This window comes from Cryptotermes secundus, unplaced genomic scaffold (genome assembly GCF_002891405.2).
Source record: "Cryptotermes secundus unplaced genomic scaffold, Csec_1.0 scaffold306, whole genome shotgun sequence".
Taxonomy (NCBI): Eukaryota; Metazoa; Arthropoda; class Insecta; order Blattodea; family Kalotermitidae; genus Cryptotermes; species Cryptotermes secundus.
The window spans coordinates 953,501-967,584 of NW_019739216.1; the positions used below are offsets into that span (position 1 = coordinate 953,501).

Here is a 14,084-nt window from a genome sequence, read left to right on the forward strand (position 1 = left end):
TTCCCATGTGTGCAGGTAGGGTGACAGCCACATTTTGTCAACCTTGTGGTAGCCCACACAGATGGCCAATCTATCATAATGAGTTTTCATTCAGTCACTGGCCAGCTTCAGGTTCTGGAGGGCATAACTGTATATTTCGTGTACATGGTTAACTAAATTTGCCATGTGATCGATTCTGGGTTATGCCTTGTCAGAGGTGCCCCACACAGCAGGTCACAATGCAATCAGAGTTTTCTGAATACAAGGCTAGCTGGAGTCAGGACCATAGTGTCATGAGTAAATGCCCTGTAAGCCATGAGGAAGATGGGTAATCTCGTGTCCCAGGGTGGGATGCGACAACCTTCCTTAGGTGTTCCTCGACTGTTTCCATGAAGCATCAGACTGTGGGTTCAGGGGTGTGGTGCAAAGGTGTCACAATGCTGGCACCATTTCTTGCCAGAAGTCAGGAGTATTTTTGCTGGACCTTAGTTAGTTAGTTAGTTAGGTATTGGAGAGGGTGGGTTTCCCCATGCACTTAGACCAGTATTGGTCCATTGTGCTTCCCTCTGTGATATTCTACCAGTCCCCATACCCTACCAATATTGGTGCGTGCCATGAGTCCCGACCGAGCCAGCGAGTTCGGCCTCCACTGGCTTGGTGGTATCTATAATGCTTCCCCCATTTATCAGAGGCTTTAGAGACTACTGTTGGGCGGGAAACGTCCTTGAATTTGGCTTAGTGACCTCCTTTGGAGATATGAGGTTCTTTTACGTGCTGTAAAGCTACGACACGGGACACATGGCTTAAAAGTCCCTCCCAGAGGACTTTTTACCTGAATTTTTCCGCCCTTAAAAATTTGATGACCTCCGCCAGGTTTGAACCCACGTACCACGAGTCATGAGGTGGGAACGTTACCTCTAGACTACGGAGGCCGCTTTGCTGGACCTTTCTGAGGGTCTTGTTGACACCCAAGGGACCTCCTGATGGTCTACCATGTAGTTCATTCAGCACACTGTTCACTCTGCTGAGGGAGAATTATCTGGGCTATTTTAGATTGTCCATCAGCAGATTAACAGTGGTGTTCTAATAAGCCATTCCTCACTGTGACAGATTTCCATTGGGCCCAGTATCTTCTGTACGTGGGGCTGTGGTTAGCGATGTCTTTCCATTCTGGGTGCTGCCCAGTCTCTACTTCCTCCAGAATGGGCTCTATGTCTGGTCATTCTGTTGTTCTGTTCTGAGTGGCTAGATCCCAGCCAGCTGCAGCTACTGTGGTTCATACCTGCTTGATGTCTGCCAATGCCTCGACTTTTTGGCAGTAGGTAAACTCATTTTTGGTATGCGCGTCATCGAAGGGCACCAGAATTATGGTGTTTTCAGCCTTGATAGTGCTCATAAGTGAAGCTGTGTTCTTGTAAGCGCTGAATCCAGCAGGCAGTTTGTCCCTCAAGTTTCTTAAAATTCATGAACCAGGCTAATTCAGAGTGGTTGGTACGCAGGTGGAACTCTTGTCCATAGAGGTACTTATGAAAATTTTCGTGTCCTCACTACCATAAGTAGTTCTCGTCTGGTGACGCAGTAATTTCTCTTATTCTTGTTCAGCATCTTACTGTAACAGGCTACTAATTGCTCCTATCCATTCTGTACTTGGGAGAGCACTCCTCCGATCCCAACGTTTCTTGTTGCTGTGTCCATGACATACCTCTCTCTCTTGGCTGCGGCTAAAAGGAATAGGAGCAGTAAAAAGTGCCTTCTTTAGTGTTTGGAAGGTGGTCTCCACTTCTGAGTACACTGATTCTCCTACATAAGTTTGGTCAGCAGTATTGCAATGTTGACAAAACTAGAAATATGAATGAATGCATAAGAGGCATGCCATAATAATCTGGCCTTTACAATGCAACCTTCAATATCTATTGTGCTTACCCTTTTTGATTAACCCTATATCATTCCTACACTTCAGATGAAATGTAAGACTTTGTTTATGGTGGCATCATAGTAGTCCCTTGGTTCTATAAAAAACTGGCCCAAGTGACAAAATCTTAAATAAGCTATGGCCTTACAATCACATAGGATGTGTGGGGCTGATTCAACTTTTTCCAGGTACTGTCCTCAAGTGGGGTCATTTGTCAATCCCAGTTTGAAAAGGTGTCCTTTTAGGTGACAGTTTCCTGTAAATAGTCCTATCACCTATCTTATTTGGTCTCTGTTTCATTTTAACAGATCCTTCATTCTTAAACCAGAAATAAATTGTCTGTAATACGTGCAGAGGCCCAAGAATCTTCTAATTTCGTGCTTATTCTTCGGGGTCAGCCATTTCCATATGGCTTTCAGCTCCTCAGGGTCAGTGGTTCTCCCCTTGGGTGACATAATATGCCCAAGGTACTGTACTTCCTTCTGAAAGAGTTGGCACTTCTCCAGATTCAGCTCTGTGAGCTTCAGGGAAAAGCTGGAACAACTCCACAGGTTAAGCAGGTGCTTTTGGAATGTATGGCCAATCACAATCACACTGTCCAGGTACACAAGACGAGGCCTTGTAAGACTGTCTCCATCAACCTTTCAAATGTTGCCAGAGCAAAGCAGAGGCCAAAGGGCATGACTGTGAACTTGCCACAGCCCTTGACCCATAGAGAATGTAGTCTCCTCCTTGTGGTGCTGGTGTCAATCCATTTGCCAATACCCGCTCTTCAGGTCAAGAGTGGGGAACCATTTGGCTCCAGCCCGGGTGTCCAGAGTGTCATCAATCTGTGATAGTGCGAAACAGTCCTTCCTTGTGATACTGTTTAGTTTCCTGTAGTCTACACAGAAGCACATGTCCCTGTTTTTTCTGGATAAGAACAATAGAGGATGACCAGGGCCTGTCTGTTAAATAACCTCACGTTGTTGCATGTCTTCAAGCATCTCGCCCACATCCGCCTCTTTTGCCAGGGTGAGTCTCCGTGGCTGTTAGCGAATTGGTCAAGCCTCTTCCTTATCTATTCAGTGCTACACTGTCAGTCTGTCCATATTCATTGCTGTCCTAACAAAGATGTCTCCATACTCTGTGAGGAGCTCTTCCAGCTCTCGGGATTCAGCATCACTCAGGTTCGGCCTGGTCTCTGTAATCACATGCTGTAACTTCTGGGTAGTAACACAGACATGTGGTTCTTCCACACCGGGTAGGGTTACAAGTGTGACTGGCTCACAATGTGCCAGAGGGAATCCTTTCATGAATTTCTGGTCATGACAGGTAGCATTCAGAACCCTCATGAGTACCTCCCAGCAGTCTTGGACCAGGATTTTACCCATCACCACTTCCTCACATTGTACAGATTATCATTTGATCACTGGCCACTACCAGGCTGGAAGGCTGGTTCTACCCTGGGGCTCCACAGCGATACCTGCAAGATACAGCATTTGGTGCCCTAGGTCCACAAATGCATCATATGTGTGCAGAATGTCTAGCCCATGATGCATTCATTTGCAATATTGCAACAAATACCAAAATTCTTGGTGGATGCCGCCCCAGGGTGTCAGCGAAACTTCCTCCACAATAGGGAGCTCTTCCCGAGATACCATCTGCAGCATGTCACTTTGGTTTGACTGTCTTTCACACCATCCTGCGGCAATGACGGGCCTCACTACAGTCACAAACACCCAGGTGTCAACAGTTACAAGATATGGTTTGTCACCAACCCAGCCCTGTGGGACTAGGCTAGGGTTGGCCCTTTCCATGACAATTCAGCATGTGTTAGAGAGGGCCTTAATGCTTAAGCCAGCATCCCCCCTTTTCCGCCAGCACCTACTCCTTTTCTGACAGTTGCCACCCCTCCTGTCTGTCTCTCTATGGTTTCTTGGTCGCCATTTGGACCTTCTTGCCAGTTCCCATGTCTCTTGGAGGTCTTTCATCTTGTTTCCCATGCCAGTTGTTGTTTTCTGCCTCCCTCCTGCAGAGGCAGTTACCCTGGAAGCACCCTGGCTCCCCACAGCTCCAGCACACAGATCGTGCTCCCATCCTACCACATCTTGTCATCACATCCTCTGTGCTCTAGGGCACAGACTCTCCCATAAACATGTGTAAGAAAGTTCAGCTAATCAGACATGAGCAGAGAAAGTTGAAACTCAAAATACGAGGGGAAGTCAATAATTATCCGCAATGCAGTTGTATTTGTGTTTCTGTTGCCAGCTCTGTCGTTTTGCGCAGCATCATGTGTGGTTCCTTTGTCACTATTTCTACACAGGTTTGATGTTGCTAGGTCAGTTCCATCGTCGCTGCCTTGCCGTTTATCATGGCTGCTCCGCTTTCTGTTTGCACTAAAGAAGAGCAATGTTCAGTGATCCGGTTTTGTGGTCGGAAGGTGTATCAGGGGCCACAATCCATCAAAGACTTTCAGCACAGTATGGGAACAGTGTCTTGCCGCAATGGAGTGTCTACGAATGGATTGAAAAATTCAAAAATGGTCGCACAAGTGTTACGCATGAGGAAGGAGCCGGACGACCATCCACGGCCACAAATGAGGACAACATTGAGCGTGCACATGACATGGTTTTGTTAGACAGACGAGTGACTATTGACGAAGTGGCAAATCGTCTGCAAATTAGTCATGGTTCTGCCTATAAAATCATCCACAACAGACGTGGGTTTCATAAAGTCTGTGCAAGATGGGCCCCAGAACAACTCACAGTGTTGCATAAACAAACGCACTTGGACATCTGCCAACAACATTTGGATCGCTATGGTAACGAACGTGACGTCTTCTTAGACAGAATCATCACTGGTGACGAAACATGGATCCATCATTGTGAGCCGGAGAGTAAACAGCAGAGTATGGAATGGAAACATCCACAATCGCGCAGCAAAAAAAGTTCAAAAGCCAACCATCTGCAGAAAAACTGATGCTTACAGTTTTTGGGACTCACAAGGCCCAGTACTGGAACATTATCAGGAGAGGGGCACAACAATAAACAGTGCTCGTTACAGTGAGATGCTTACTGACAGGCTAAAGCCTGCAATTCGAAGCAAACGCCGAGGACTACCGTCAAAAGGTGTTGTGTTGTTGCACGAGAATGCCCGTCCACATACTGCTGCCCACACTGCTGAAACCCTCCGGAAACTCAAGTTTGATGTAATGGCTGATCCTCTGTATAGTCCTGATCTTGCCCCTTCTGACTACCACTTGTTTTGGTCCACTCAAAGAGGCATTAAGGGGCCGTCGATTTACCTCGGACCAAAATGTGAAGGAAGTAGTGCATGCGTGGCTCGCTGCTCAGCCAAAAACCTTCTTTTCTGAGGGCATCAGGAAGCTTGTGCAATGATGGACCAAGTGTGTTGAAAAGCAAGGGGACTATGTTGAATAATTATGTTAATGTAAGTTTTCTGTTTGTATTGAAATAAAATTTATAGCTACATTGTGGATAATTACTGACTTACCTACGTATTATCATTTAAAAATATTTTGTATCCTAAGGTTAGAGGTCCATATAAAGTAGGAGTTCAGATTATCCAATATGGATCAACAGTAAATCTGCCAATATTTTGATTAAAGCCCACAATCTAAATTTCATGGAAATCCAGAGACAGGCAGGATAGTGTTTTATGCTCCAAATACAGTACCTAGTTAACCCTCTCCACTTGATGGTCACCCAAGTTCACACCATAGTAAAAGTGTCAAACTGATCACTGGCCCATCAAACTCTGTTAAATATTCAGACAATCCTATTTAATTAGGCCGCTTGTATAACTTCGATCTTAATAACTTCATGAAATATAACAAATAGTATTATCTGACATCAGACATAAGAAGCATTTCCAACATTCCTTCACAAGATATTATGTACTGGCAAAAAAAATTATTTATGTATTAACCTAACCAAACTAGTCTTTTCCAAAACTTATATGCCCATTATAAAAAACTGTTTTGACTTCATTACTACAACTGTCATAGCTGCAACAAAACAATGAGGGAACATAACAGCATATGTGATTGGTTACTGTATTGTAAAGTTATACAGTACTGTAAAATAACAAAAACTAAGTATATTAATAATTTAATGAAATTTCATCCCAATACCTGTGACTTAATGGAACCACGTGCATGTAACAATTAAAAGAGCCATATAAAGTGACCTTACCATAAAAACAGGAAAGAAACTTTATGTGTTCCCAGTCCTACACAAAACTTAAATATAAAATATGTAATAAAGGGCTTTAAAATTGCTGGCATTTCTCAACCCATTCCTACAGTACTCCTATCAGACAACAATGTGTCTCCCTGTCCCAGTTAACAATTCTTTCTTACTGCTGGCTTGTTCAATGCAGCTGCAGTTTCTAGAAATGCCTGTGATATTCTGTGACGGACATCTACATCGTGATCACCTATTTTCGGTTTAAGATCTTCTGCAATTAGTCTACAAATTTCAGAATCAACATAACCCTCCTCATTTTGCATGTTACACTGACTTGCCTCTTTCATATTAGTCTCATTATGAGATGTAATTGTGTTTTGTTGTTCTGTATGTCTTGAGCTAAAGAATGTTTTCACATCTGTTGACACCCCATTTCTGGTGACTTTCCTGCTGGACACTGTCAACACTGGCAGATCTATATAGCCATTTCCCCCGCGACTGATCTCTCTCAACAACTGCAAGATATCTGCCACTTCCATATTTCGTGGAATAACACAAGCTTCTATTTGTCTGGGCTTAAGATACTGGACGAAGTGTTCCAGCTCCCTGTATGAACAGTGGCTAGAATAGCAGATTCTGAAAAGCTCCTTACAAGCAGACTGTAACACTGCAGACTCCTGCAAGCACACCCACATCAAACATTAATATTTAACATAAACAGATTGTGTGAGCTGTCACAATTAAACAATAAATTTAAGCTTTAACCCTTTCTAATATTAGCTGTCATCTTAATAAACATTAATAAATGATAAACTGTAGTCTACTTAACACTGACACCCATGTCAATTAGTGTCACTTTTCAGCAATACACACTGGATTGTGTATCCCTTAAAATAACACAGCATAAATCTAATTAAAGATTCTGTTAAATTTTCAGTGCTCATTTTGCAGCACATCCAGTAGTGTTTGAGAATGATGTTCTATGAAACACCACTCTCCTTTGTGTAAAGCAAAGGTGTTAACCTTTTATGCAAGGGGCCACAATGAACAATAAAATATGCTACGAGGTCAAATCACTCAAATATCCATACCATAATGAAAATAGAACTTGGCATTACAAGAAAAATAAATTGCCCAGCTTTGCCTCGTCAATATGAAACTTGGGCCTGTCTTTGCTCCACAAGTTAATTACCATTTGGTTACATTTTTTAAATTCAAATTCACACACATCATACAAGCGTACATCAATTATTCTTTAAAGGAATTTCTATTTATTTTATTTCATATGTGAAAGAGCTCATCCATAAACAGGATTTCTTTTTATCATCTAATACTTCAAAATATGTTGTCCTTGTGGATGTCACTGCAGTCATATGACTGCAAAGACTTCAGGCAGACAAAGAGTGGGAACAGCTCGAAAAATCACCCTACCCAACTGAAGTATGACGGATAACATAACTCATCCAAGTAAAGTCAAAAGAGAAAATGATCTATAAATACACTGATTACTTGAGGTTAAAAGTACAAATGACTTATCAGTCAAACTTCTGCATTAGAAACCAACCACCAGCCACTTTAAAATTTATGTAACTTCTTTGTTACTAAACACAGTTATATAGAACTTCCACAGATCAGTATACCCACTTGGAAAATTTGTTTGTTGTTCACTGGATAATCAGAAATAGAGGCCATTTCTACAGAAACTTTAAACAAAGTTCTAAACAATCTTCTTCCTCCTTTGCATTAAGTTTGTGACTTCTGGGACATCACATGGGACATGTTTTAGTGTAATAAGTAAACAAATTTCCCATGTGTGAAGAATGATCTGTATAAGTTTCATACAATTGCTTTCATTAACAAAGAAATCACAAAAATTTTATAGCATCATGTTTTATATGTGTATTATATATACAGAGTGTCCCAGGAGGAATGTGCCAAACTTCGGGAGGGTGTTCCTTATGTTAAAGTATGCCGACAGAACCCAAAACACCTATGTCCAAAGTTGAATGGTTATGGAGATAATGGCCAGAAAAGTGTGAAACTTTGACCGGTGTTACACACTTGTTGATTACAAAATACATATTAAAACAGGCAGGAATATGTGGTTTCTGTAATGTTAATAATGTACGTAACATCAAACTAACTTGTGAGTGACATGAAGCCATTAAATTGAACTACAAAAAACTCGCACGCCATGTCAAAGTTGTCTTTAAGAGTTCCAAGCACTATACATGACAAATGAATGGCAAGCGCTGATGTAACATTGCTGATTGTGTGTTCTGGTATGCGAGTGTATGGGGCTAACGTGAGCTGCCATCATCACGTTCAAGTACAAACGTAGATAAGACATGCCAGCTGACAGGTACAGTGCGTGGAATCGCCAGAAGACCACACTTTTCTCGGGCCATTATCTCTGTAACCGTTCAACTTTGGACATAGGTGTTTTGGGTTATATCGGCATACTTTAACATAAGGAACACCCTCCCGAAGTTTGGCACACTCCTGCTGCGACACCCTGTATATATGGTTCAAGGAGGGGGCACATGGTAGCATAGTTGGTTGAGGCACTAGGCTACAAGACAGAAGGTCGCAGGTTCAAGTCCTGATGAGGTCATTGGATTTTTTCAATTGACCTAACCCTACCAGCCTCACTATAGCCCTGGAGTTGACTCAGCCTCTAACAGAAATGAGTACCAGGAATTAATTAAATAATTCTCCGGGGGAGTAAAGCACGGCTGGCGTGTAAGGCTGACAACCTTGCCACCATCTTTGAGCCAGTGGTCTAGGTAATGTGGGACCCTCAACATCTCACAACCCCATGTGCCTTCACGGCCTGTTACAGGGATAGCTTTGCTTTTTTTATGGTTCAAAGATGACCCAGACTACATTTTTTACAAAAGAATATTATGTCAGAATCACCAACTCACTCCTTATTCTCCCTTTACACTAATACATCCTTTCCAGTTTTATCCTGCCTTGTGTAGCCAATTCAGGACAATGCATTCGAGTTCATCTAGAGTTTCAAGGCTGGAAGGAGGGTGGTACATGATTTCCTAGTCCGCTGCTGCCAGCGCAACCTTCGGCAAATCTGCTGTACGCGGATGAGCATTTTCATGCCATATGGCAATCTTCTCTGATAGTTTCCCAGGTATTCTCTCCCAAAACATCTGGTCCACATCATTCCAAAGGAAATAAATGCAATGACGTGCATTAATTATTACATGATGTGGAAGAAAATCAACATGAACAAAGCAATATTATATTTAAGCATCCTGTTACACTCACACAATATATAAGACGGAGTTTGTCTCATATATATGAACAATGCCTTCTGAATCCCAAAACACACTTGCCATGAACTTGCCAGCTGATAGCTGTGTCCTGAATTTTTGGAATGGTAATCCTTTCTGATGCCATTCCATGATGGACCACTTTGGCTCTGGAGTGAAGTACATACACACAGACACATATCTCTCTCTCCCTCTCTCTCTCATTAGCCCATGTACACGCGCGTGCCGCCCCACACACGCACCTCAAATGACACTAAAGAAATCAACACTGTCACATATGTCATGGTTCTCATCCAGTGCTAAACAAAAGCTTCTTTTGCTTTGCTTCTGAGTTGGTTAAGCAAGTCAAAACTAATATGTTCAATATACTGCATCACTGTTACACAAAATAAACTGACAGTATTGACAAGAGTTTCTATTTGCAGGTAAATCTCTTATACTGTGTGTTGCAAACATTTTCATAAAATTTCCCTGCAGGAAAATGTTTGCTTTCTTTAGGCAGCAAGTGAGCAACATAAAAAGTTCCCTGCAATGTAAAGGAACTATCACTGGAATGTCTTCTGAAGACAGACTGTCAGGACTATAGCTCTCTTTTTAAATCCACTACTTTCCTTAGTTTCAAGAGTAACAACAGAATTTTTTCCCCCCCCCCCCCCCAGCTCTATTGTTATGCTTAGCAATTCTACGTTCTTTCAAAATTGCAATAATTTCAATACAAATTAAGCACAAAGCTTTCCAACTTGCAGGGCACAAAAACAGTTAGCTGTACACTTCCTTTGAAATAAATGACCACCATCTTACCCAATCACTCTGGGTCTTAGCCACTTGCTTTAGTGGTTATTGTTGACTCGACAATTCTGCCAGACAATGAGCATAATGCTCAAAATAAAACCAACTGAAACCACAGAGTTACACAAATACTATGATACACAATTGGAGGGTCTGGGCCCTACCCCATAAATTGCCCTAGCAGTAAGTGAAGTGACCATATTAGCAGGTGTTATGAGCAATATCTGGCCTGCAGGCCATAAGTGATCACCCCTTGCACAGAGCAACCTATTTCCTGGCTGCCATAATGCTCAGAAAAATGTTTTGTTTGTCATGATGTCCAATAGACATGTTGCGAAGACAGCCATTGACTACTGGCATCTATCAAGGACTAAATTATCTAGAAGCTTGCAAATCTAACAGTGCAACAAAGGGTTTCTTGCATTCATACTGTCATACTGTTTACTGCCAGAGAAACAGGAAATTGTCTCCCTGCCATGATTGTGATAAGTGTCACAAAATGTTGTGACCCCAGTTTTCATAAAAATGGTGGTATAACAATGAAATCTACAGGTCTGTAAATTTCAAAACTTAGTGCCAGTCCTTCGGTGACAGGGGATAAGAAAGTCAGACTCCAAGACTTGACTTACCAATGATCCATCATACACTTTAGACGTAAAGGACATAGCACAGAGTCTTATAATTCGCAACTTCATTAATTTACCCTGGCAAGGTAACATGGTTGTCTTATCACCTGTTAGGAATTTATGACCCTGGAAGCAAGACGTGGCAGGGATTAGAAAAACTGAGACATCAATTTTTTAAACAGCCTAAGAAAACAAGTTTTACCTCGTACGGCAATAAAATGACAATACTCACACAGGGTAAACAAGCATGGATTCTCGTGCAGCATGGATCATCTGTCACAGCCTCTCGAATCTCTGCTATATTCTTATATATATTATAAGCCCTGTCCTTCACATGTACCTTCATCCCAAGACACTTGGCCACTTCTATGAACACAGCTTCTGATCCATAATTTGCTGGAACAGTAAATTTTCCATGTCACTACTGAAGAAAATTATGCCAGTTGGTTACCTGTTGGCCATCAGTTACCAACTGTCAAAATTCAGATATCATTACATTTCATTTCTGTACATTTAACTACATTACTTCTTTACCCTTAATGACAAAAGGCATATATAAGGCATGCCTCTTCACATGGTAGTTTAGGTTCCATTACCAGGCATCTCAATATAAATGGCATTATCTGGTTCCTCCTGAAGCCATGAGCTGATGTGACTACAGAGAATGGATATGCTGGAATGTCTCGAAGGGAACTGCAGATACTGACGACTCAGGAACGTGGTGTCCAGATACAACTTGTCAATTGCTTTCACTGTTCCATCTAAATAGTGCAACTGACGAAGACGAGACACATCTCCTTCACAAAGACGGAAATCTCCACTGTAGAGGATCCGCCCCATTTCTCCTTCAAACAAGAACCTGACAAGCAGAATGTAAAACACATCCATTACCTTGATTTTGTCAGCAATAACATCCATCTTTGCACTACAGGAATTCCTGTAATTTCATTAATCAAAAGAAATAACATTCCACACAAAGTTATGGTATATGGTTTGATATACACACGCACATGACTGCACCAGGACAGTGTCCAGTTGGTATCAGAGTTACAGTTATATCTTCTGCTGGGCCAGTGTGACTTGGTATATTCACAATGGTTGAAACACCGACAGGCAACACTCTTATCTTATGCACAACTTCAGCAAAAGTGTTTTCTGTTGCCAAAATGTGGGCTGTAATCTCACTACAGTACAGATGCACATTTGTTTCATCAGCAAGGCGTTTCAGAAAGATATACGATCTGAGACCTTTCATATGATCTGCAAAATACACATTATTACAAGCCAGGTTGTTCAGCATTATGGAAGTTTTACAGTATATTCTTCATGAAATTCCGTCAGTAATATTGGGTTCAATTTAAAGTTACATTTCCCAAAGTAGTCAATTTTAATTTATACAAAGCCATTACTCATCTCTGAATTCAAATTATATATGTTTAACACAATCTATTCTAAGTTGCAGAACCCTTACTGTGACTGCATCTTAAAATTATAGCAGCATTATCACTGTCTGAGCGTCTGAAATGATCATGACTTATGTCTACATATTCAAAATCAGCTAATCTTTCTAAAAAGGTTACATAACCTAAACTAATAGATAAGTTACGGAAAATTAACATCAGTCAAACAAAGGCCCTGTTATAAAAAGTACATCTAAAACGTAACCTTATTATTTTATTGCTGTATTCTTGTAATATATACCTGTGTGACAGTGTGTTAAGAAAAAAGTTGTAGAATAGATATTACTATTTTCAAAACAATCTATTGAAACATTTCTCAGTTCTTCAACACGTCCCTCAAAACTTGTCATTCTGTTCCACGTTATTACATCTGTGAGGATCGTAGTATATGCTTATACGCATTTACCTTAATAAAAAATTTATTAACCGTTTTCTATTTAAATTTTAAGTTACAAATGTAACCACTACCAACTACAACAACGATCACCTTCACAGTTTCACCAACTTATGGTCGCAAACGTCGCAAAGACGTTGCTTCCAAATTGAATTTCAATCATGCTTTGCCGGCATATTTAAGGATAATTTGATGTAATAAGCTTTGATGCCAAATTGTTTACAAAATCATAGTAAATACACACACACGCACACAAGATCTTCCTGTTACGAACAAATCAGTTTAGGAACTGCGATTTTGAGGATTTTAAGATTTCATGAAACATTCGAGGTTCTCATTGCACAGACTATGAACATTACTGTTAATGGGATATGATGCCATATAGGCAGTGCTTGAGGTGGAATGAAAATAGAACCGGGATGGTTTTCCCCTTTTAATTCATAGGCATTTACTGCCAAAGAAGTAACGGGATGATTTTAAGCCATTTAGAAAAGAACCGGGATACCATTCCGCCGCATCCCGCCTTACCTCAGGCTTTGTTTACAGTCAAGATTCACATAAATGCCCAACCAGCCAACTACAGTCTTTCCGCACACAAAACTTCTCTCAGCATTCTATAAATATTTCCTGCCAGCTTTCAGTATCAAAGATGTATTACTGTATGTTGTTCCTGAAGGTTCTATGTTATAGGATATAATCCTGTGTAGTCTCTTGAAAGTCAACCAGCATTTCAAAGGAACAGAACACAATCTTTCACAGTCAAAGTATAAGCCAAGCTAGAATCTTAAAAGTGGAAGTTTTCATAAGCAGTGCTCTGGTACCTCAATCCTATATTTATACTCGTATATTGTTCCTGTGAAATTTGGTATATACTAAGCAAAGCGAGTAAACAGCGGTGACGTAACGCGGGACGCCGCAGTTGCTACATAGCAGTAAACAACTACCATCAGCGTTGCTAGGATATCGGCAAACAGGCAACCAGGCAACAACGAAGCGAGGCGTTTTCCCGTTGTCCGGCTGAGGGTTTATAAGAGACCTACACTGCCTACGAAGACAGTTCTCAAGACAGCAGCCTACGAGTTGAGTTGGAATCTAGCCAGCGGAGAGTTACGAGTTGGTGTGTGATACAGTGACACTTATATAGTGGTCAGAAACTCAACACGTTACATTTGGTTCATCTGTGCATACTGTGCAACTGTAATAAATATTATAGAACAGTTCAAGAAGTGGTTGTCTCTTCATATAACGTCATCCCACAGGCTTTTCAGAATTTTTGGAGAAGTCCCATCTTCAGAGCAGGAGGAGCTGTTTATTCGCAAACTGCGACACTGCTGTGTGGCATTTGACTTCATGGACCCAGTGGCTGACCTGAAGGAAAAGGAAATAAAATGAGCTACTCTGAATGAGCTGGTGGACTACATTGCAGCAGGCCGGAGCGTCTTTA

The 14,084-nt window shown here is 41.4% G+C and overlaps 1 protein-coding gene across 1 annotated transcript; it reads right to left on the reverse strand.

The window, feature by feature from the left end:
* Window positions 1-846: 846 nt before the first annotated feature.
* LOC111871703 (protein artemis) lies at window positions 847-12,719 on the reverse strand. Its single transcript, XM_023864969.2, has 6 exons — window positions 12,488-12,719; window positions 11,797-12,046; window positions 11,383-11,645; window positions 11,019-11,182; window positions 10,790-10,912; window positions 847-6,758 (listed from the first exon to the last, which is right to left on the reverse strand). The coding sequence occupies exons 1-6, from the start codon at window positions 12,594-12,596 to the stop codon at window positions 6,237-6,239; spliced, it is 1,431 nt and encodes a 476-aa protein (XP_023720737.1). The 5' UTR covers window positions 12,597-12,719; the 3' UTR covers window positions 847-6,236.
* Window positions 12,720-14,084: the final 1,365 nt, after the last annotated feature.